General features: G+C 40.2%; 1 protein-coding gene across 2 annotated transcripts in view; it reads right to left on the bottom strand.

Annotated features, from left to right (window-relative positions):
* The window catches only part of adam23b (ADAM metallopeptidase domain 23b), a 67,134-nt gene extending 43,142 nt beyond the window's left edge, over window positions 1-23,992 (bottom strand). Inside the window, exons 1-5 of one of the 2 annotated variants that reach the window (XM_088352610.1) lie at window positions 23,961-23,992; window positions 22,224-22,610; window positions 20,650-20,861; window positions 12,537-12,613; window positions 1,927-1,990 (exon numbers count right to left, since the gene is read on the bottom strand). In XM_088352610.1, the coding sequence (XP_088208736.1) occupies window positions 1,927-1,990; window positions 12,537-12,613; window positions 20,650-20,861; window positions 22,224-22,299 (429 nt within the window). In that variant the 5' untranslated portion in view covers window positions 22,300-22,610; window positions 23,961-23,992. Of the gene's footprint in view, window positions 1-1,926; window positions 1,991-12,536; window positions 12,614-20,649; window positions 20,862-22,223; window positions 22,638-23,960 lie in introns of those variants that run through there. The other variant, XM_088352608.1, reaches the window with a different exon arrangement.
* Window positions 23,993-24,544: the final 552 nt, after the last annotated feature.

Raw genomic sequence — 24,544 nt, 5'->3', positions numbered from 1 at the left:
CCCTTATCACGTGAGCACAGCTCCAGCAGGAGGCTGCAGGGGGGAGAAGGGTGGGAGGCAAACGCCTGCTGATTCAGCTACAGTGCGCCCAGCTTGTGCAGCCTGAATCAGCAGCTGCAAACGGCCCTCATTTTTCAATTTACTTCACTTCCTCCGTCTAATGTAGACAAAGGTGTACATTATGCACCAAAAAAAATGGCCCACTTGGAAAATCTAACTTGAGGGCTCCATAAATTACGTTACTGTTAAGAAACATACAAATTATTCAACTTGAAGAAGGTAGTTAGAGATAGTTTACTGTAATCTCTCGTTAATCCATCTTAACGGGGCAGAAGAAACAGGAAATAAAGATCTCCCACGCATGATGCCATTTTGCTCTATCGGCCCACAATCTTAGTAGTTGTCGAACGAGGATAATGGATCACGTCCAAAACGGTGCAGTTCATATTAGGTGGGCCACATGGGGAGGCTTCACCAGCGCAAACCAAAAACAAAATACACTCTGTCTGCCCCTGCTCCTAGTAATAGTCGACCAGGAATAACGAATCGCAGCCACAACCATGCATTTTGTTTAAGGCGAGATGGCTCCCACTTCCAGTGATAGTCAAATAGGAAAATTGGATCTCACCCCACAGGTGCTCTTTATTTTAGGCGTAAAGAACGGAAAAAAAGAGCTGTCACTCTAACACAAATTTGTTCTCTCAGCCCCCGCTCTTAGCAATAGTCGACTGGGGAAAATGGGTCACAGTTAAAACAGTTCAGTTCATTTTATAGAAGGGCCACAATGGCACGCTTCAGAACCAAAAATGATAGTTGATTGGGAATAATGGATCGCTGCTACAACCGTGTATTTCATTTTAGGTGTTCCAGAACGGCACGCCGCCCGACAAAAGCGCCTTCTGCCGCTCCCGCACACAGCAATATTAAGTTTTGGATAATGGATTGCAGCCTCATGAGTGCAGTTCTAAGCAAATAAGCAAAAAAGAGCCACCAAGGTCGACGAAAATGCACTCTTCCACCCGTTGCAATGCGCCATAGGGGATAATGGATCGCGGCCACACAAGTACAGTCCACTATTTGGTGGACAGAACGGCAAAAACGAGCTGTCAGGCCTAACAAAATTGCACTCTGTCGAACCCTGCTCGCAGCAATAAAGGATCAGGGATAACGGATCCTGTAATACTTTTCAACCCGCACAAAGTAGCAAGGTATTACAATATTTTTTAGAAAGCACAACAGTGAGTTGAGTACTCCCGTTTAGCACAACATTAATCAGAACACGGGTTTTGCATATATTTGCATCCATGTAAGGAGTGTAAACATCATAAAAGATGCAGTGCAAACTACAATCACAAAAACAAACATGCTGTAAAACGTGTAGCTCTCCAGGGTTGTCTAAACTGAGCATCTGTATATTCCAAAAGAGATTATTGAACTCGATCTAATTAGTTACTTAGCCTTTCCGAAATTGAGTACAAACTGTTCAAAAGTATTTTGTTTTAAATGCCATTCTTGCCTTGGCATTACCCAACCATGCATAATGCTTTGGGTGTCATTTCTTCATTTTCTACTTTGATATTGTTTTACATTGAGTGCTTTAAATTAATCGCTCAACTTTGTTTGGGTTATTAAAGTGTGCATCCTAAATAAATAAATCATACATTTCCAGATATTACTCCATCTGAACTAGAGGTAAGATCTCTGGCCCAGGCCCGAACCCGGCGCCCCTAAAAAATAAAATATAATAATTTGCGTTTACTTCAGGCTAGGGCCTTCAAATCAAGTTAATCGGTCAGGCTCAGGCTTGTTCAGGCTTTTAAACCCTCGGGCCGGGTGTAAGGCCTGATCTTACCTCTAATCTGTACTCAGAACAATGCACCTATGCAATAATTCAGTTTAGTATAGTAAGTCAAACATTCCCATTACCTTTGACAGGACAGGTTTATACCCCTCGTAATGGATCTCAACATAATCCGAAGACAGCAGGTCACTGGGAAGACAAATATTTGCTTCGGTTAGGTGAGGAAGGAAGAAAAGTGGCAATGGTTTTGATTCCATACAGATAAAAAAAAAATCCTCGTTTATCATATGAGGTATGTCCCAAAAATAACCTGTATTAGGTGAAATCCAAGAAGTACGGTAAACACATTTATTCATTTATTTTTCTCCAATTATTACACAAATTAATACTCTTTATACGTTATACTCTATTATACTTTGAAACAAATAACAATGCTTTTTTTACAGGCTCTGGAATTTGTTTAACAAATCAAAGTACTATATGGAGATTTTTTTCCCAAAAAATACTGTACAAAATAATTCATAATTTCAATAATGAAGCAAATCAGATTGCAGAACACAATGCACAATGCAAATCAGTAGTGGATGAAAAGTGGAGTGTGTTATAGCTAGGGTTCACTGTATAGCTTTTGACTCACACTTGTGTAGGCTCAACAATGTCAGCAAAACATTAGGTGACCTTCAAACTCCTTAAAACCATGGGGGGCACTATCAATGTCAAGGATTCAACCACAGTTTATTGAGGTCACATGTAACAAAGTTGAGTTTCAGTTGTAGCACAACAAAAATGTTTTGAGTTTTTCAATGGGAGAAACCCAGCATTGTGTTGAAAAATATGTAGGAAAAAAAAGAGCTTTACATAAGATAATGTAAAAAAATGAATAATAATAATCGGTTCCATAAAAATGAAACAAAAATGGGCAGGTGAACTGTGCTACATTTGTAAAATGGTCCCCTCGCTCCGGGCACCAAATTGAGAGCTCATTATGATACATAAAATAATTAGTCCTCAATATGACATAAGCAAACAGAACTACAGTTGAAAACATTATTTTTATATGGAAAATGTGTGCACCTTTTTTTATGGCCGAATTCAAGACCTTTTTGAGGAATTTCAAAGCCTATTTTTTAACGTTCTTTCCAGTACCGATAAAATTCTGGAGTGAATCATATATTTTGCAGTTCCACAAATACATTTGCGAGTTACATATGCAAATTTTAATCTTGCATTTGCATTTGGCAATACTTGTGATTTTTAGACCTTGAGTAAATATATTAGTTTTTGAGAAAAATTTCTCCCCATGTAGGTGTTGGTTAAAAACGGTATGATAATGGTACATGGTAATATGTAGCTTAAATTTTCAGTTACAGGAAGTTTTTCCTATTACATATCACTGGAAATGCTACCTTAATTTTTTGCATGGCCCATAATGAATGTCCATAAATGAATCCATGCACTAATACAAATTTCATAGTGCCATGTTTAGGTGTAGTATGCACCTGTCCTCTTCGGTGCGACCCGTAAGGGGCAATGACGCTTTATAGGACAAAGCTGTACAAACTAATGCACGCTGCCATTAATCACAAGGAAAGGAGAACTGAACGGCAAAAGCAAAGCCACAAGAGAGAGCAGTGTCGGCATCATTTTCAAGTGGACTTGTTGAGAAACAAGGCAACAATTCCAAGCGTTTCCGAGCACATTTCATTCAAGGAAAACAAAACATTAAAAATCAAGCATTTTAACGGAATTCAAGCACCCGTACGAACCCTGAATATAAATTATTCACTCTCAGCTCCTTTCAAATGTAAGTAAGTCTGGCATAAATCCAGCCATTTAACCACTAGTTCAGTTCTAACTGTAATAATTCAACTCTACATCAACTTGACCACAAACTCAAACTAATTTCTGCAAAGGAAAATGGAGGAAGATGATTGAGCATCTTCACTCTAAACAAAATCCTCCTGTAAAGTACCTTTTGCCAGCCCCCTCCACAATCACATACAGTACATCCACTCTGTTTTCTTTCAAGAGTACGATTTCTGCATCAAAGGTGTGTTTTTTGCTTTTCCCTTGAGTCTCCTCAAAACCCCCCAAAAACTAGGAATACAGCAGCATTGCGGAACAAAGCAATTACTAGACAGATTTTGCCCTGTGACACACTACCGGTGGGGTGACATTTGTGAGCGATGCTGCGCAGGAGCAGGCCGGCAGGAACTACACTATTACGAGAGGACGAGGCGTGAGAGTGGCTCCTAAGTGATGGGCTATTTTTAGCGTGACACACAAGGCACAGAGCGGAGAGTGGGTCGTGCCAGGGAGTAATGGCGTGCGCGAATCGCCAGACGGTGCCGAAGCGTGCTCGGAGACAAACCGGCGGAACGTAAGCGTTTTGAAGTGTGTTTTTGTAGAATTGAGGAGAGTTTGCGGCATGCATTGGGGTGTCGTGATGCAGAAACAGCGATACAACCGCTGCAGGATATTCTGCATCTGAAGAGGCTACACCTGCACAAGCACTGTCATGACTGATCAACATATTCCTGTAAGAGAAATCATCTTAAAACGGATGGATGGAAAGGCCTTATAGTTAGTGGGAACATAGTGTCCTTTTCTTAATCATGGTGTCAGGACCAGAACGGAAACAGGACCCAATTGCATGACGTTTACCTCAAACTTTATTGAAAGAAAGAGGAAGGGTTGCGCCCACGATCTGGTGTTCGCTGGACGTGGGAAGCCAGTCACTCTCAGATTCGGACTGGGATCCAAACACGGAGGTGGATCTTCCTTAGTGAGCGATGGCGGTGTCAGGGACGGAAAAAAATTGGTCGGTAGCCGGGACTGGGAGAGCAAGGCGCGGTCGGGGTCGGAAACGAGTCATAAGCCAGAACGGGAGAGTGGACGTAGTCGGGGACAAAAAGAGGTGGTAAGTTGGGACGGGAGAACAGACGTGATCAGGAGCAAAACAGGTCCTAGCCGGAAAGACGGGAGCAAAAAACGGGACAGGTGGGAGTCAGGATCGAAAAAGGCTTGCCTAGTATACACCGAGGTTTGCAGACGGACTGACAACAGGGGACTGACAGAACTGGGTACAAATAGTGACAGGGAGCCAATCAGAACCTGCAGCGGTTGGCGCCAAATCAGTGGGCACAGGCGAATCACATCAGCAATCATGACACATGGGACAAGCCATAGCATAATGAATGCCAGTGGTTCTCAACTGGTCCGACTAGAGGAACCATCGTTCCAGCCAAAAAGCAAGCTGCACAATATCCACTTATGAAATACATCCGATGAAAAGATTGTGCAATGTAAAATAAAGATAGTATAATTAATTCACCTCTTACAAGTATTTTTACAAAAGTGTCATGATTACTGATGTGACTCAGCTTTGCCCGCTCATTTGGTGCCAACTGCCGCGGGTTCTGATTGGCTTCCGATCAGTATTTGTGCCCAGTTCTGTCAGTCCCCTTTTGTCAAACCGTCTGTGAACCTCAGTTAACACTAGGCAAGCCTTTTTCAACCCTGACTCCCACCGGTCCCGTTTTGCTCCTGTCTGTCCCCCGGTTTCGACCAGTTTTTGATCCTGACCACGTCTACTCTCCCGTCTCGGCTTTCGACCTCGTTTTGTCCCCGACCGCGTCTTCTCTCCTATTCTGGCTTCCGACCCGCATCCAACCCTGACCACGTTTTGGCTCTCCTGTCCCGGCTACTGACCCGTTTTTCCGTCCCCGACACCACCATCGCTCGCAATGGAAGATCCACTTCTGCGTTCGGAGCACAATCAGAGTATCAGAGCGACCTGCTTCCCGCGTCCAGCAATCACTGGATCATGGGCGCAACCCTTTCTCTTTCTTCCAATGAAACTTGTGAAAAACACAACGCAAATATTTGTACCCAGTCCTGTCAGTCCCTTTTTGTCAGTCCGTCTGCCAACCTCAGTTAACACTAGGCAAGCCTTTTTCGACCTTGACTCCCACCTGTCCTGTTTTGCTCCCGTCTGTCCCCCGGTTTTGACCCGTTTTTGATCCTGACCACGTTTACTCCCCCGTCCCGGCTTTCGACCTCTTTTTGTCCCCGACCACGTCTTCTCTCCTATTCTGGCTTCCGACCCGCTTCCGACTCTGACCACGTTTTGGCTCTCCTGTCCCGGCTACTGACCAGTTTTTCCGTCCCCGACACCACCATCGCTCGCAACAGAAGATCCACTTCCGCGTTCGGAGCACAATCTGAGTATCAGAGCGACCTGCTTCCCGCGTCCAGCAATCACCGGATCGTGTGCGCAACCCTTTCTCTTTCTTCCAATAAAACTTGTGAGAAACGCAGCGCAAGTGGGTCCTGTCTCCATTCTGGTCTTGATAAAAAGTGCATGTTTGTATGACTGCTTTTGTAATTTTGGTAATTATTCAAATCAATATTGTTTTTGTTTTGATGAACTAAGAGGCGCTAAATAATACATAATGTACTTTGAAGGCTAAAAAGCAAGTAAACTGTAGCAAAGGTCTATAAATTTAACGAGTGCATAATTAGCCAAACACGGCACAGTATCACAGTACAAATTTTCCTCTCATGCAAGCTAATTAGGCATCACAAATGTAATCAATGTAATATTACTGTTGAGAGACCAAACAAAAACGCATTCAGTAAACATTCCCTGCTGAGTTAAGAAATAAGCAAATAAAATGGCAGTCATTGGCACATTGCGGAGCTGCCTTTATTGCATACAAAGCAGGAACTGTGGCAGCTAATACACCAAACAGAATTCAAAGTCCTTCATCTCTTATTCGCGCACGCACATAAAAGAGCTGAAGTTAGCAACTCCAAGACAATCCAGCATGAAGATGAAGGTCACGCTGTACTTTCACTGACCAGAATGAATGTCGGCAGGCATTCTTTGAGACAGCTGGTGTCACACTTCTTAAACGGCAACTTGTCATATATACAGCATTATCATTTTATGTCTCCATATTTGTGAGTGTTTTTTTGAAAAACATCCTTATCAATTAATGTATACGGCATCCCCATGTGGTATGCTGGGTGTATGGCATCAGAAAAAAAAAAACTTACAGTCATCAACACAGCCCAGAAAATCATCAGCTATTCTCTGCCCACTCTAGAGGACATTGCCGACCACATTATTAAGGACTCGTCTCACCCCGGCTACCTATTTGACCTGCTACCCTCAGACAGACGCTTAAGGTCCCTTAAACAGGGACAGGGTGTTAGCTCCTCCTTATGCTAAAACACAGGTGTCAAACAGGCGGCCCGCGGGCCAGATCAGACCTGCTAAGGGATTGAATCTGGCCCGCAAGAAAACACTCGGAGAAGCGCACGAGAAAAACAAGCTGCAGGTTGAAATATGTCAACTTGATGTTGCCAAAAGCCAGGTGCCTCTCACAAAGACACTGTGCTTTCATTTATTTCTCGCTCTCTCTTTCTTTTCCACCCCTTTACTCACACTCTGTTTCTTTCAATCTCTGTGTCTCTTTTTCTCTTCCTTTGTTGCCCTTTGTCTCTTTCTCTCTCTGTCTTTTAACCTCTTTTGCTCTAACTTCCTTTTTTCCTTTTCTCTCTTTTCTCTTTATCTCTTCATACCCTTCGCGCTTTCTTTTCTCTTTTCTCTCCTTCTGTCTTTCTATTTCTCTTTGGATTTCTTTCTTCCTCTCCCTTTCTTTTCCCCCTCTCTTGCGACTTTTTATCTTTTGTTTCTCACGCTCTCTCTCTCTCTCTCTCTCTCTCTCTCTCTCTCTTTCTTTCTTTGTCCCACCCTCTCTCCTTTTCCCTCCCTCTTTTTCTTATTTCTTTATCTCTTTTTCTTTATAATCTACCAGTCCGGCCCCCGGCAGAATGTTTTTTGTATCGTGTGGCCCCAGAGTTATAATGAGTTTGACACCCCTGTGCTAAAAGAATCATTCACAAAAAATCAATATTGAATTAAAAAATAAGCAAAAATACTCATACTACCATACTATTAATGTGAATTAAAAAAATACTAGGTTGAGAAATTTCCATTTATTTGACATAACATGAGCTGGAAACAGAAGAAGCTAACATAATTGTCCGCTGTCTTGCTTTTACAAGTTCCCAAAAAACAAAAACTTTGCAAAAGGCTGTGCAAAAAATAATAAAAGAAATTAAGGTGCTTTGTTGGTCAATTTTAGTCACCGTGGTTTGTATATTTCCTTGTGCTTTTTAGCACTTGTTTTGGATACACTAAATAAAACTGCGACATACAGTCGTCAAGTATTAGTGTCCCTTTGATAGTAGTAACATTTAAAATAGATTCACCCTTTAGTAAACTGCATCATAGCCTTCCCTGTAATATTGTAATTTAAGTTCAAATGAATGAGGAAAAAATTGTTGAGTCTCCATAATTATTTTTCCTTGTGCTTTTTAACACTTGTTTTGGTTGTTCTACCCAAAACAGTGACAAACAGTCTTGAAAAATAGGTGTCACTCTACTAGTACCATTTAAAAGATATTCAGCCTTCAGCATTACAGCCTTTTAGTGGGAGTTCATATTTTTGAATAGCTATTTTTCCCAAAAACTAAAAATACATTCCCTGTAATATTGTAATTTAAGTTAAAATGAATACGAAAAATGGTGCTCTTTGGTCACTCAGAGTATCCGTTGTTTGTATTCTTCCTTGTGCTTTTTAGCACTCGGTTTAGGTTGCCCTACACAAAACCGTGGCATCTATTGGTAAAAAACACACACTAGCTCTTTAAAACAAAGACTGACACGCAGTTTCTTCGGCCGGAGCCATCACCGCCCTAAACAAGCATACAAAATTGTGAAAAAATATGTATTGCCTGCATCTAGAATAATTCAGATTCATACTTTATTTGTAGTTCTTATTTTTGTGGAATGCTGCTGTGAATATCATTGCACTATTTTCATTGCACAATTGTATTATGTAATTGCAATTTAGAACAATCTACAAGCTCTGTATCGTAAAAAAATGCTTATCTTTCCTAATATTATTTTTCTCTTATTCTTGTTCAGTCTTTCAAGTCTTATGTCATGTTCATCCTGGGTGTCACATTTGATCTTGTTGTGAAAATTGTAACCAATGACAATGAAGACTATCCTATCCTATCCTATCCTATCCTATCCTATCCTATCCTATCCTATCCTATCCTACCCTACCCCACCCCATCCCATCCCATGCAGCCTAGTCATCAAAGGGGGATCACCTCAACGTTTCCTCATTTTCCTCATTCAGAGATTTTTGAGTTTTTCCTTGTCCTAATATAGGTTTTAGAACAGGAATGGTGTAATTATAGTCTGCAGTGTGCAATAATCTGTGGTCTCTGCAGCCCTTTGAGACTCCTTGTGATTAAGGGCTATACAAATAAACTTGACTATTTTATTTTATTTTATTTTATTTTATTTTCTATTCTATTCTATTCTATTCTAAACTATCCTAACCTATCCTATACTATCCTATCCCACCCAATTCCATCTCATCCTATGCAACCTGGTCATCCTGGAAGGGGGATCCCCTCATGTGCGATCCCTTCTCTAGATTTCTTCATTTTGCTCCTGTTAAGGTTTTTGAGTGTTTCCTTGCCATCATTTAGGTTTTAGATCAGGGGATGGTGTCATCATAGTCTGTAGTTTGCAATAATCTGTGGTCTGTGCAGCCCTTTGAGACTCCTTGTGATTAAGGGCAATACACATAAACATGACTTGACTATCCTATCCTGTCCTATCCTATCCTTTCCTATCCTATCCTATCCTATCCTATTCTATCCTTTCCTATCCTATCCTATTCCCCTTTTTCACAACAATGCAACATTTCTGAAAGCCCTCACACCTGCTATAAAGACCACCTCGCGTTTCCCAGTTGGATTACCGATGATTTGACGGCGTTAAAATAAACCACCTCTTCCTCTCCGATATGGAAAAAGGTTACAAATCAAGCTGCTGCAGTGGCGTTTGCCAACCCGGATATCTGACACCACTCAGCCATGAAGTCAGTATGAAATGACCGTATTTTATGACGGAAGCCGGCTTTAAATCACATTAGGGAGCTGGGGGATTCAATTAGCATTTCAAAAAACCTTTTGTATACGTACACATTAAGCTCTCACACATGTCGGTCGGCTACTCAGTGAAGGAACTCAATCAATATCATTGAGTGTCTGGAGAGGAGCAGGACGCATGCCGGGACGTCGGTCTCCATGCTCATTTTGAATCAAGCCAATCAAAACCTCATTAAACACTTAATCGTTCTGAAATAACACTATAAAGCACCTTGTCTTATTCTCCAGCCGGCCAGCAATAAAAAAGGAAAGGGAAACTAATAATTGATTTGTTTATAGCTGAGTAAACACTCAAAATAAGGAGAGAAGGCATCAATTAATTTTGAATTTGCAAGGAGAACGGGAGAGGACTGTAAAAAAACCCTCATAATGCTAAATTTCCAATCAGTTCTAAAATTCCTCAACTGAGCCCTTCTTTGTTAAATCGCCATGGTTACAAAAAGCAGATCCACCCTAAAGGGTGTGAATATCAAAGAACAGCAACATTATTGGCAGATAGTGACAGAAAACATAAAAAAAGCATAATAGTTAAAATAACAAACTGGTATAATATGCAATATTAAAAAAACAAAAGAAACATATACATAATAAAAGCAAAAAATATATGTATTGAACTAATTTATAGCAGGAGTTTCTAAATAGCAGGGTTGTTCAAACTAAGACCTGTGGGCCAATTGCAGCCCCTGACCTATATTTTAGTGGCCCAGAGCATGTACTTTCCGCCTAAAACAAGTATAAAATAAACAATTTTAAAAGTAAAATAACTATTGACGGGCAGCACGGCGGCGCAGTGGTTAGCGCGTGTGCGGCACAGTTCTAAGGTCTTGGAAACCTCCTGTGTGGGTTCAAATCCAGCTACCAGACTTCCTGTGCGGAGTTTGTATGTTCTCCCCGTATTTGCGTGGGTTTCCTTCGGGCACTCCGGTTTCCTCCCACATTCCAAAGACATGCATTTCAAGTGGATTGGCCGGTCCAAATTGTCCCTAGGTGTGAATGAGCGAGCGAGTTGTCTGTCCCTGTGTGCCCTGCGATTGGCTGGCAACCAGTTCAGGGTGTCCCCTGCCCACTGCAGGAGGTAGAGCGCTGGTCTTGGGATCAAGGGATCCCAGTTCGAATCCCGGCTTGTCCATGTTACATGTCGAAGTGTCCTTGGGTAAGACACTGAACCCCTAATACCCCCAATAAGCAGGTTAGCACCTTACATGGCTGCAAGGCCGCTATTGTAAAGCGCTTTGGGAAGTCATTGACTTGAAAAGCGCTATATAAATGCAGATCATTTCATTTCACTGCCTGATGATTGCTGGGATGGAACCCCCGCGACCCTACTGAGGATAAGCGGTGCAGCTAATAAGATGAGATGAGATGAGATGAGATAACTATTGACATTTACGAAAGTAACAATTTTACATACATTAATCATTTTTCACAGTCCTACAAGAAATTGATTTCTGTTTAAAGGGACAATGCGTTATATTTGACCACCAGATCTCGCTGTATTATGTAGTGCAACCAGAAAATGAGTGCTAAAAATTACAAGGAAGGAAAAAAAACTGTGTATACTTACAATGACCAAACTTGCTCAGCCTTTTTAAAGGTTTTTGCTTTTTCCGGTAGCAAGATAGGGGAAAATTATGTAGCACAGTGCATTTAATATTTTTGTTTAACAAAGCGGTTTAAGATTGCACAGTAAAAAAATAAAAACAAATAAAGCACATCATTCTTTTTTTTTTTTTTTTTAAGTATTATTTTCTTCTTTTTATACAGTATTTACTTACTTATGAGGTAGTACAGTGAAATATTTGACATAACTTAATTTTAAAACATTTTCGATGGATGGTGTGCCTAGGAACTTTTTCATAAATAAAAGTGTACCTTGGTTGAAAAAAGGTTGAAAACACTGCTCTAGGGGACGCTTTGGCCAATCAGAATCCAGAACACCATCACAATGCAAACCCGTGAATCGGCAAGACTAAAAGGTGAGGGATTACTGTACTTGAAAATATACAGATTAACACGTTTGTTTCTCTTTTGGGAGAAAAACTGCCCTACAGTTTGGCTAGCACTATGTACCTGAAAATATTCATTCATTACCTTTGACAAATGGGGTTCTATTCATCAAACTTACTCACTTACTCAAGCCATATTTCACACCCTGACATTTTAATTGTTTTTACCACTGCAAAGGATATTATTTCCTTTGATAGAATGATGATAGAAAATTAAATGCGGTATAGGGTGGGGCACTGATGAATTTTTTAGTATTTCTCAGTGCCTGAATCAATTAGCTATGCACAGCCTGTGCTTCTAAACTGCTGTACTAATAGATGCTGGTCCAGGATAGGATTTGTCAGAGAGTTTGCAGCAACGTTTCTTAATCAAACAGCAAGAAATGCATTCTTATGTCGCAGTGTAGACCGAAATGCAGTAGTAAAGTGGTGCGGCTACTGGAGTAGGCATCCAACCTCAAGAGTTGATGCTGTTACGGGAGACGTGCTCGCACCGATAGGTTAACCACAGTCTGGGAATTTGTTATGATCGGCAACCGCAGAGGCCGAGATTTTGTTATTTTTATACTAGCAGAAATGTGTTTTGTCCGTGCGTCAGCAGCAACATATTGTGAATAGTGAATTTAGATTTGTTTTCGATTGTTGCAGCAGGTTCCTTAAAAAACATACTATACAAGAGGACTTACTTGTTCAAGGTTAGATCCAGAACAAATTGTGCACTGAAAGCTTCTAATTGGAAGCTGACCTGAGCAAGGTGGATCGCCTGTAGAGGAGAAAAATATGTAAGAAATTGTGCTTTTCAAAAATTACTGTAGACCCACTATGTGGTGAAGAATAACATGTTTTTTTACACTCTACAGCATTTCCATCACTATTCTAATTTGCTCTTGGCTGAACTACTTCCCACCATGCGTTTCTCTTCATTTAGCACATAATCTCTTGTGGTTCGTAAAGACTTTGCGAGTCGGCGATAGGACACTGTATTTCTTTGGGTCCCAAGGCTTGCAGTGATGCTAAACGGAGAAACAAAAACATGACAACCATGTCACAAAAAAGGCACACAAATCACTACCCTCGCTAATATCATAGTCGCAACCAACTGATGATCGGGACTATTGATAAAAATAAGGAGGTGATTAAATCAAGGGACTCACCTGAGGGCATACCAAAATGTTCTTTTTTAATCCACAGTTGCCATCTCCTTCACTTCATTCACCCGCTATTCTGCTCGACCAGCTAAAGTCGCGTCAGACCAAAGGTAAATAAAAATGTAATTTTTCCTTTACATGTATATCCATTTGGGATGTTATCTTTGAAACATAAATATTTTGTTTGTTTGTTGTACATGATTCAATTGTTTGTTTGTTTGTACATGATTCAGATTGAATCGTTTCTTGTACATGATTCAATTGTTTGTTTGTTTGTACATGATTCAAATTGAATCGTTTCTCCGGCGCCGTCACGAATGGCAGCCACTCCAGCAGCTCCCGTGTTATTTTCGATTGTTCTCAGTTATTTTCGATTGTTCTCAGCTTAGGGATGCTGCTGGAAAAGTGAATTTCCCTTTGGGGATGAATAAAGTATCTATCTATCTATCTATCTATCTATCTATCTAATCATATTGACCCTCTGCACGTGATGTCACATTGCCTTCTCTGGCAAAATGAGAGCCATGACAAATGGCAAGAACTCCTTGTGGGCACAGCAGTTGAATAGGCAGTTGAGTTGAAACAAATACTAATAACCACGACAGAAGAATATAACCCCCAATATAACCACTGCGATTATTACCTGTGTGGTGGGCATGTTTCTAGCCCCATTTGGAATTTTGTCGCTTTTGATGAACACAGAAGACTGCAATGTTTATCTGCAGTCAAACGGAGGGTCTGGGTTCTTGCAAACACAGGCAGCGTTGCAGTGAACATTTTTTACAAGGTACGTTTGATGTATTTCAGAGCAATTTTATTTTACGAGTCACATCAAAGACACTCAATATAATACGTTAGCTAGTGCTAATATAATATGTTAGTGTCTTACTGTTGCTGTTTCTTACTGTGTAAATGAGCTGCTTTTATTGTGATTAGCCATGGATTAAAAATAGAAATGTTTCAAATATCAAATGTGCTCTACCATAAAGCTTTTTACGCCGAAATGAACTGGCAAATTACCAATGGTTAAAATGAGAGCCCAATGTTCATAAAAAAAATGTCATTTCACCAAATTAAATATCTTCAATATGCTAAAAAGTGATTCCTAGGGCAGTGCTTGATTACATTCCCCCCAAAAAATAGTCACGAAAGTAATTTTAGTACAATTTGCGCTAGGGGGGACATTTCACGCCAGGAGTGCCTTTTCTGGCACAACACTAATAAGAACTGATAATCATCCAGTCTTTTATAAACTATTATATCAGCACCAGTGTATGGGAATACTCTTTTTACAATATAGTAGTACAGGTTGTGTGGGCTAAAGTCAGGCAGACTGGATGATTTGTGTAGATGTGTAAATATGTCAGGAGGATGGCTGTAGAGTTTGTTGGCTAGCATTGCTAATGCTATCTTCAGTTTCTTTAAACAGTGCCCTTTGTGTTCGGACAAGGTAAGCCACCTCATCTGACAGCTGCACAATATTCGTTTGACTAGTCATTGCCCATGGTATTAAACAGTACAGCTGTTTTTTTGTTGTCTACCGTTTACTGGCCAAGTCCGCTGTTTACTACAGTTTACTACCGCCCGTCATGGTGTCGTCACGTGGTTAGGTCATGTGTGTGCAAAGGGTATATATTACACAAAGATTCTACTTACAGTATATGATTTTATTAGTTTTTTGTTTTTAATCTGTGGTACCAGGGGTTCGAAAGCAGTTGGTGTGCATTACCGTGTGTTTCTATCCCCCACTATAGGGCAATTTCAATTTGCTATCCGCACCTTTGAACAGATTATTGTATATAAATCCATGTAAATTTATAATTAAATGTGAAAGACCACATACAATATTTCAAGAAAAAATGGCCTCATAAGTGTAAGAATACAACAAATGTTGTCATACATTTATTTTATGGATTAATCAACCAACAGGATCAAACAAAAACAATACCTTCCAAAACGGAACATTATTTAAAATAAACATGAATATACTGTAATTTAGGTACTTGATGGGCAAATGTTGAAGTACTGTATAATTTTTAACGTAAAAAGTTGACCCGAAAGCTTCCAAATTAAATAATTGATTATGAAATAAAATTACTTCAATAAAAATCACTTGATGGGAAGGTAAAACTTTATGCTCAAACATTAAGATTGCATTTTTACACTCTAAATTGGACAATAATTACAAGATAACATACCATGTAATTGAATGATATATAGAGAGAGAGAGAGAGAGAGAGAGAGAGAGAGAGAGAGAGAGAGAGAGAGAGAGAGAGAGAGAGAGAGAGAGAGAGAGAGAGAGAGAGAGAGAGAGAGAGAGAGAGAGAGAGAGAGAGAGAGAGAGAGAGAGAGAGAGAGAGAGAGAGAGAGAGAGAGAGAGAGAGAGAGAGAGAGAGAGAGACAATAGGGCAGTGGTTAGCGCGTGTGCGGCACAGTTCTGAGGTCATGTTCTCCCAGTGCTTGGGTGGGTTTTCTCCGGGCACTCCGGTTTCCTCCCACATTCCAAAAACATGCATGTCAGATTGATTGGCCGGTCCAAATTGTCCCTTTGTGTGAATGAGCGAGTCCATGTGTGCCCTGCGACTGGCTAGCAACCAGTTCAGGTTGTCCCCTGCCCACTGCCTGAAGATAGCTGGGATGGGCTCCAGCACCCCAGCGACCCTACTGAGGATAAGCGGTGCAGATAATGGATGGATGGATGGATATATCCAGTATATATATGTAACGGGTGTAATAATAACTTTTGTATTATTGAAATTCCTCCTGAAATATGTTGTATGGCTTTTGACATGTAACCGGAAGGCGGGGTTTGTTGGCAGTCTAACAGCAAGCTGTCAACGGTAAGACACGATTTCTTGGTTATCCAAAAAAAGTTAAATTTAAACATTAAAACCACAGCTGACCAATCTCTCATCATGCACAGTAATGTGATTGATGTTGTCAAGCTGTTTGGATTTAATGTTTAAAATTAACTTTTTGCGGAGCACCAAAAGATCGTGTCTTATCGTTGGCAGCTCGTTGTAGACTGCCAAAAACCCCGCCTTCCGGTCACATGTCAAAAGCCAAACCAAACCCTACCCAATACCAGCAGGTGGCACTGTTAGACTCATCATTGCAGGACCCTTACACAAAAACTATACAACATATTTCAGCAGGAATTTCAATAAAACAAAAGTTATTATTACACCCGTTACATATACATAAAGGTATTAAAATGACCAGATTTTTACCAAAGCTGATTCAAGATATAGATAATAAAAACTGAGTCTTGAGAACATGAAATTATGCAAATGTTATTCAGTTATAACACATACATATATGATAGGTTTGAATTTAATCCAAACGGTAATCAAACAATTAGCCACTTATCAAAAAATAGTTAGTGATTCATTTGAAAATCAATTTGTCACGACCACCATCCAAACATCAAGCTTAATGAAGACCTCCAATCCCCAATACATAAATACAAATGAATGAATATATTGAATGTCTACCAATATTGGAGTGTTCTACTGCCCCAGGAGAGCAAAATAAAGCAATAATGAACCACTAGGCTTTGTTAATTTCAGAAAAAGCAGAGAATCGACGGCAGCTACATTAGCTTAACTGCTAATGTTAGCCAGTGACTGGCTAGCTTGTTTTCTTCCAAGTCATCACGATATTATATGATTCTGGTTCAGAACATCAGTGTTAAATTTCATGTTAAAAAAAAAAGAATATAAAAAGAATATGATGTTACCCTTGTTGCAACCTCATGATTTGACATTAAAACTACGAGACTATTTGATTAGTGTTGTATTGTTCAAACACATAAAAATGTATTAGTTGACTTATATAAATATGACACACTTTTATGACAAAAACAGTTAAGATGTTTCTCAAAAACATTACCTTCACCATAAATAAAAGTTTAATGTGCACTCGGGTAGTTTTCACTCGCCATGACCGTACTTTGACCTTGTAAAGTGTCGGTTAATGTTTCATAAATGACACACCAGTGCCGTTAACCCAATGCCAAATTTGAATGTCCTTCTTTTTCACACACGAAGGACATTGAGTAGGGCTTCGAAACATTTCCATACACTGTGGGCTGCATTTTCAGTATGTGGACATAGCTATCTAGCTAGCTAGCCAACAAGGAGTTCTTGTATTAACACCTAAAAAATTGAAATGGTCCTGCATAACCCTAATTCCTTTGCAAAAAGGCAATAGTAGTTTCTATAGAGTTGGGACACAAATTTCCACTGCTTTGATGGTTTTGTAATTGCTTACTGCTTTTGTGCTTAGCTTTTGTCAAATTAGGGAATACAGACGCTCCCCTACTCATGACCACTCGACTTACGCAAAACGGTAGATACGAACATTTTTTTCGGGATGTCGAAATATATCCAGACATTGTTGTATGTTAGATTTTGTATTGTGTGCACCTTTTTTCAAGTAAGGCTTCTTTCCGCCACGTGGCGCTGTGAGAGGTCACCTAGCATCCACCCCTAATTTGTGTGCAAACACAGTGCAGTGCATCTATAGCACGCTAAGAACTTTGACATTTTTATTGTTTAATATCTCATGCATCCATTCGATATTGTTGGTGTAAAGTGTAAAGAAGAGGTGAACCTTTTTGTTTAGAAATGAAAGTGGAATAAGAAAGCTTGATGCGATTGAGAAAATGGTTGGATCGCTTTTTTTTCATCCACTTTTCACCACGGAGAAAGACCTCTTGAAGCGCATCTTCCAAAAGTAAGTTAAACTTAACTTTATTCATCTTCATAGTCAAGTCAAGTCATTGTCGTGTCCAGCATGGTCGCCGTGGCGACCGGCTGGCCCCGCCCCCTGGGCACCGGCTGTAGTAGATCAGCTAATTTGCGTGTGTGCTACTTAAGGGTGGGTTGTGGGTATTGCGGGTGCTGATTCATTTGCATTTTCTGTTCTGTTTTGCTCTGTCCTGTTTTGTTTGAGTCGGAGGAAACCTGTGTTTGCACGTTTTGAGTAAAAGCCTGTTTTGTTAGTATTCCTAGTCTAAGTTTCTGATTATCTGTAAGCCTTGTTTCGTTTTGTCCCATGAGTGTTGGACGACTTTTATTTTGCTAAATAAAAGTACGGGTCGTTAACGCAAATGAGTTCTCCCTCCCTGCCTCCTGCCTCCGTTCTGGTCCGGTCCTCGTGACAGTCATGTTTATTTGTGAGGCCCTTAATCACGAGGAGTCTCAAAGGGCTTCACAGACCACAGAATGTCAACGCCTAATGTGTAGCTTTGTTTTTCAGTACTATGCTTTATTATTTAGACTTCTTTATAACGTTATAGCATATTATTTTGTTAAATGTTTATTTTTCAGTTTCAAAACAATGCAGGTCACTCATACAAACCTCCAACAAACTTATGTAAACCTTAAACGCACATTCCATACAAAATATAGCACTGAAGCAACTTACGAACAAATTCAACTTCCGAACGATTGTCCGGAATCTCGTTCGTAAGTAGGGCAGCGTCTGTATTCATCGTCATGGCGATCTCATTTTTCATCCTAAGGGCAAGTATCGCTTCAGTGTCCTAAAAGCACCAATGGGTCACAGAGCCTGCTCGAATGTAGCTAATTTATTTGATGACTGAAGACTATGGGAAACAAATTTTTTTTTTTTTTTCGTTGCTGTTTTTTTAAACCACCCTTGAGCAAATGCCTTTCTGTGAAGAATCAATTTCGAAGATCTGGTGTCATGTCTACGTTTATGGGATCTAATTCTTCAGTCACACCGGAAGCTGACAGAAAATCCAAACTGGTGGAAAAACGTAAGACTACACCACCAAAATCCAGTACTTAGTTGTCCATGCATGTTTTCATCAGATAACTTTGATCATGTTTGGAGACAGAATACATGTCCATAGAACAAAAATAGACATCTTTTGGACAATGACCTGAATCTGGTCTGGTCTGGTCCATTTTAGACATGATTTAGTTGGAAGATAAACATCCAAAATTAGGATTAAACCCATCACACTTTTACTTAAATCAGTAAAAAATAGTCATTAATTTATTAACCTCATGGAATGTGGTGATCTTTTCACGGTCTTCAAAAAGATGTATTTTCATTTTTCGCTTCACAACCAAATAAAAATGTCTTTGGACAGAACCAGGGTGTCTTGTTTACATTTAATTTAACTTTTTTTGCTGGTGGGAAGGATGTAAATACACATGTAAATACTGGTATATATCCGCTTTAATAAAATCCTTCAGTCCTGCCAGTTTCAGATTTTTCCATCCTATTATTTCAAAGATCGGGATTGTTGTCAGAATTGGAATAGCTTGTTGATGAGCTCGAGTGAGTTAGAGGGTGGAAACATCTAAAGCAGGGTCATCAACCTTTTTGAAGCTGAAACTTTTTTTTATCAATGATTAGCGCAGAAGCTACCAGTGTGACAAGTTATTATGTTATTGCTTTGTTGTTACAATGTTATTATTAGGTTAATGCCAGGTTGTAATAATTAGGAATATAGTCAAAAATAGGCTCATTCAACCACTAAAGGATCTGCTTTGCACACAGGCACTAAGTGATTAACATAAATCATTGGCTAAGTTTTAAAAATAATTTTGGATGAAGTTAACATGTATTTAAGGACTCTGTGTCAATGATTTCTCCCGACAGTTAGAAAACAAATTTCTTAGAGAATTGCAATTGCCCATCAATCCGCTCAGATAATACTAGTCTACTGATGATTCCACGATCCAAGAAGAAATCTGGAGGTTGAAAAATGTTCTAAATTCAGGTCCCGTTGCTGTGGGATGCTCTGCCATTGAAATACGATCCACACTTATATTCTATAGCTTATGAGTAATGTTGACCCTCTTGGTTTCTTGTCCTTGAGGGAGAAGGATGAGCTTGGATGTTACATTATGGATGCGTTTTGAGCCATTGTACCAGCGTTTGGACGTGATCATCCAGAACCTGCTGCATCAGTGAAGATTTTCGGGCAGGAAACTGCCAACTGTACATTCTGTTATTACCCATATTGAATGTTGAAGATGACAGTGTATTGTCTGTTGATGCCCTCGAAACATCCATTGCAGCCAGGTCATCCTGGAAGTGGAGATTACCTCTTGTGCAGGCCGTTCCTTTTTCCTTGCCCTTGTGTAGGTTTCAGATCAACGGATGTTGTAACAGTGGTTTTTGCAGCCCTTTGAGATGTTAGTGATTAAGGGCTGTACAAATAAATATGACTTGGTTTGAGCTATCTTTAGAACCAGTCTGCAGGCTACTCAGGTAGCGACCTACTACTATGGGCGACCTAATGCTCATGGACACTACATTGGAGACCCCTGATCTGAAGCCTGCAAAAATTGTACTTTTGGACTACTTAGCTCTATAGCTTATGGTAGTTTCTACTGATTTGGTCCGTGGTGCAGATATTTTTACCATTACACAACAAGATGCTGTGGAAAGGTTAGCAATCCAGTCCCCACTGGACAACCCAAACAGATGCAACGAACCAACGACAGATGGTGGTTACGCCCGGGTGCAGAATTCTCGAACACTACCACGCATCGTGTCTTAGCTGCTCTGCATGAGCTCGAAAAACAGAACCGCAAGCTCATGAGATGAGGCAACGGGCAGTCAGTTGATCCGCTGATGCCCACAAAATACAATCCGACTTGCTTACCTGACCCGCTGCGCTTTGGCTCCTGGCCCGGGTGTCCAGGTCACGGCTGGCGCTCTCGGAATCCTCGTTCAGGTAATAGATGAGACGAGACGGGTAGGTGATCACCTGCTCGGCCGCATGGCGGGGGGCCTTTTCCCGATCAGATGCTGCATTTGGCTGTTGCTTCAACGGCACTGCGTCCTTTTCAACCTTGTCCTCTGCACTGTGAGAAGCTGCAAAAATGGCACAAGCACAAAAACACATGAGCCGGATGCCAAACTCCACGCATGAACACACAAAAGGGGCCAGTGTGTCATTGCAACACTGTTTAGGGAGGGTGTTAGCAAACAATTTTAATGAGAATAAATGAATATTTTCTTTTGACTTTGGGTGAAGGCTTGATTTTGAAAAGTGCTTCATCACCTTTTCAAGTCACTCAGCTACAAATAGAGTCAGCATCACCCAGTCAGGAACAGAGGCGTGGGTGCCGGTATGCCTTTTTAATGCAACCTCCCAAAGCCTGGCGTCCACATGCGTGGACATAAATGCACATTATACAAGAAACTCTGGTCTCGAGAGGTTAAATACAACTATAAGCATGGATATTAAAGGGACACTGTGTAATATGTGACCATTAGATGTTGCTGTATTTTGTAGAGCAACCAAAATCAGAGGTTACAATACACAAGGAAGAATGCAAACTATGTAAACTCAAAGTTACCATGCCGGACCATTTATCTTCTCATTTTTTACCCAGTAAAAAAATAAAATAATTAAACTCAAAAAATAATTCAAAAAAAGAAGGGGAGAAATTGTGAAAAAAGAAAAAAAACAATAACTTGGGAAAAAAACACTATACAATAATAAACTGAAAAAATAAAAAAGGAAAAGAAAAAAATAAAAGAAAAAATATTAAAAATAAAGTAACAAAAAGTAAATAAATAAAGAAAAAAAAGAAAAGGAAAATATAGAACACAATAGAAAGGATAATAATACAAAAAATAAGTTTAAAAAAAAAACAAAAAAAGAGGAATGAGAAAAAGAAAAGGGTAAGAAAAAAAAGAAGAAAAAAAATACATCACACGGTGAAGTTTTATTTATTTCATCAGTTAAACCACTGAACCAACTCACCACGCTATACAAACTCAACACTGCCCTCAGCGTCCGGAGAGAGCATTTGGTTTGCATTTCTTTAAAAAAAAAAAAAAAAACATAACTTTTGATAGATATGACCTCCAGACTCGCTCCTTTTAGGACATTGGAACTCATGGAAGGCTGGATTAAATCATCCAACGGTCCGGATCCTTGACATGCCTGCTCCCTGCAAATTTCTTGACCTACGAGTGCCTTTAAAGGGCACATTTAAATGATAGTTCATGTATTTTTCCTTATGATTCCAATCAATATTGCTTTTTTTTTGGGGTAAATTAAGTTTTTTAATGCTAAATAATACACACTGTCCCTTTAAAGTTGGAGCAAACACACATCACACCTTTTTGAAATATTTCAATAATGCATAAAAGTCATTCATGCAGATTGTTTTTCTTAACACACGGCATGTAATTGCGTTTACGAAAAAATTAAGTGCTACATACCGGATGACGCTGGCGATGCGTGAAGCCAAAGCGTGATGATGCCGACGAGCAAAGTGTCCAGAAATATCAAACGCATGATTCATATTTGATGACTGAAAATTCTCAATATCAACACAAGGTAGCGTAGTGTTTGCAGCCCATCGTGGCAGGCAGGGAGGTGCCGACGATCAGCAGACTGATGGAGGGGAGGTGGGGAGGAATGAAAGGCGGTGTTTCCTTCGCAGGGTCCGGGGAGGCACTGGACTGCTCGCCGCCGCTGCAGATGATGCTGATGATGATGATGCGAGGAAGAAGAGGACAGAGAAGGAGGAGGAGGAGGGGGGAAAGAAGGCGGCGGCTGCAGGCAGAGACTTCGGGTCCATCGGTTGACTCCACCTCGAACAAGTCCTGCAGGGGAACGCCGAGAGAAAAGCTAGAGACAGGAAGCGACTGCACGGGATGATTTCATGAAGGACAAATGGGCGCTCCCGGCAACACGAAAAAAAAAACATTTATAATAACCTTAAAGCAACCTTCATGCTAGTTTACTTAACTACAGTGATGTGATACTCAAAATAACAAAAATAATAAATTAATAACCCTCCCATCTTATCTCACTGTGAAAAGAGAAATATAAAAGTGCAAGTTGTGTGCCTTTAAGAGGCGCGGCCTATAGAAGCAAGAAGTCGAATAGGGGTTGACTGGTGAGTTCAGTGTGAGCATCCAAGCGTGAGTTGGGGACTACAGCAGTGCTTTGTAACACTGACGCATACCTAGCAACACTACCGCTTTAAAATACAGCTTTTCTCCTCTTAAATTTGGTCAGTATTATCAAAATATTCTACTTGCCAAGGCCATCTTCTGACTGAAATCATAATTGCAGATCTTTTTGTTGCAAGTGCAAGTATGTAAATTTCTTAGATTGCCTGCAGAATAAACTCGTACATTTTAATCTTTTGGGGGGCTTGGATTGGCTTTTGGACTGTATTTGAAACAGTCCTCTTCTTACTTTCACCATTTTCATCCCGAAATAAAAGAAACCGCGACCACGTGCCTGAAATGTCTCTTCTCCCCCCAACACCGCCCGCCTCCTTTCCTCAAGCCTAATGCGCTGCATGGCTGGAACACTGATGATAAAAGTAGATAGGCGTGGTGGGAAGAAATAGAAAGGCTCATTGAACTCAGACATTGTTGACACGTACTAAAAAATAAAATAAAAATATTTAAATGTAATACACATCCCACCTTTAAGCTCCGCAAGCTAGTTTATTTGATTATAGTGATGCGATACTCTGAATAAAAAGCATAATAAATACATAATTTTCACACTGTGCAAGGAAAAACATTAAAAAAGCAAGTTGTATGCCTTTACGGGCGTGGCCCTTAAAAGCAAGAAGTCGAATAGGATTGACTGCTGAGTTTAGTGTGAGCATCCAAGCGTGAGATGGGGACTACAGCAGTGTTTTGTTATACTGACGCATACCTAGCAACACTACCGCTTTATGCGTTAAACTACGGCTTTTCTTCCCTAAAAGGTGGTGTCCGTAACATCAAAATATTCTACTTGACTGAAATCATCATTGCAAATCCTTTTGTTTTACGTTTCAAGAATGTGTAAATTCTTAGATGCGCCTGTACAAACTATTACATTTTCATCTTTTTGGGGGCTTGGAATGGCTTTTGGAGTGTGTTTGAAACAGTCATTTTCTTACTTTCACCATTTTCCTCCTAAAATAAAAGAAAACTGCAACCACTCACCTGAAATCTGTCTCCTTCCCCCAACACCGCCCGCCTCCTTTCCTCAAGCATAATGCGCTACATGGCTGGAACAATGATGATAAAAGCAGATATCTGCAGTGAAAAAAATATATAATGGATCTTTGAACTCAGTTGGGCATTGTTAACACATACTTAAGAGAGGAAATATTCAATTTTAAACTTTTTAAGGTCGCCTTTGGGGCGGCAGTAGCTCAGGAGGTAGTCGTCTTGGGATCAAGGGATCCCAGTTCGAATCCCGGCTCGTCTCTGTTACATGTCGAAGTGTCCTTGGGTAAGACACTGAACCCCTAATACCCCCAATAAGCAGGTTAGCGCCTTACATGGCTGCAAGGCCGCTATTGGGAAATGGGGAGCACATTGTAAAGCGCTTTGGGAAGTCATTGACTTGAAAAGCGCTGTATAAATGCAGATAATTTAATTTCATTTAATTTCACCTCAAACTACAAACCCCACCGTTCAAGCTCCCCAAGCTAGTTTTATTATTTATAGTGATGCAATAAAAAAAACTATAAATACATACAGTAATTTTCAAATCTTATTTCACCGTGAAAGCAAGTTGTATG

This window comes from Urocampus carinirostris, chromosome 14 (assembly GCF_059441175.1).
Source record: "Urocampus carinirostris isolate Australia breed hairy pipefish chromosome 14, RoL_Ucar_1.0, whole genome shotgun sequence".
NCBI classification, from domain to species: Eukaryota; Metazoa; Chordata; class Actinopteri; order Syngnathiformes; family Syngnathidae; genus Urocampus; species Urocampus carinirostris.
Note: the sequence above shows the minus strand (reverse complement) of the source record. Positions and strands in the feature narration are given on the sequence as shown.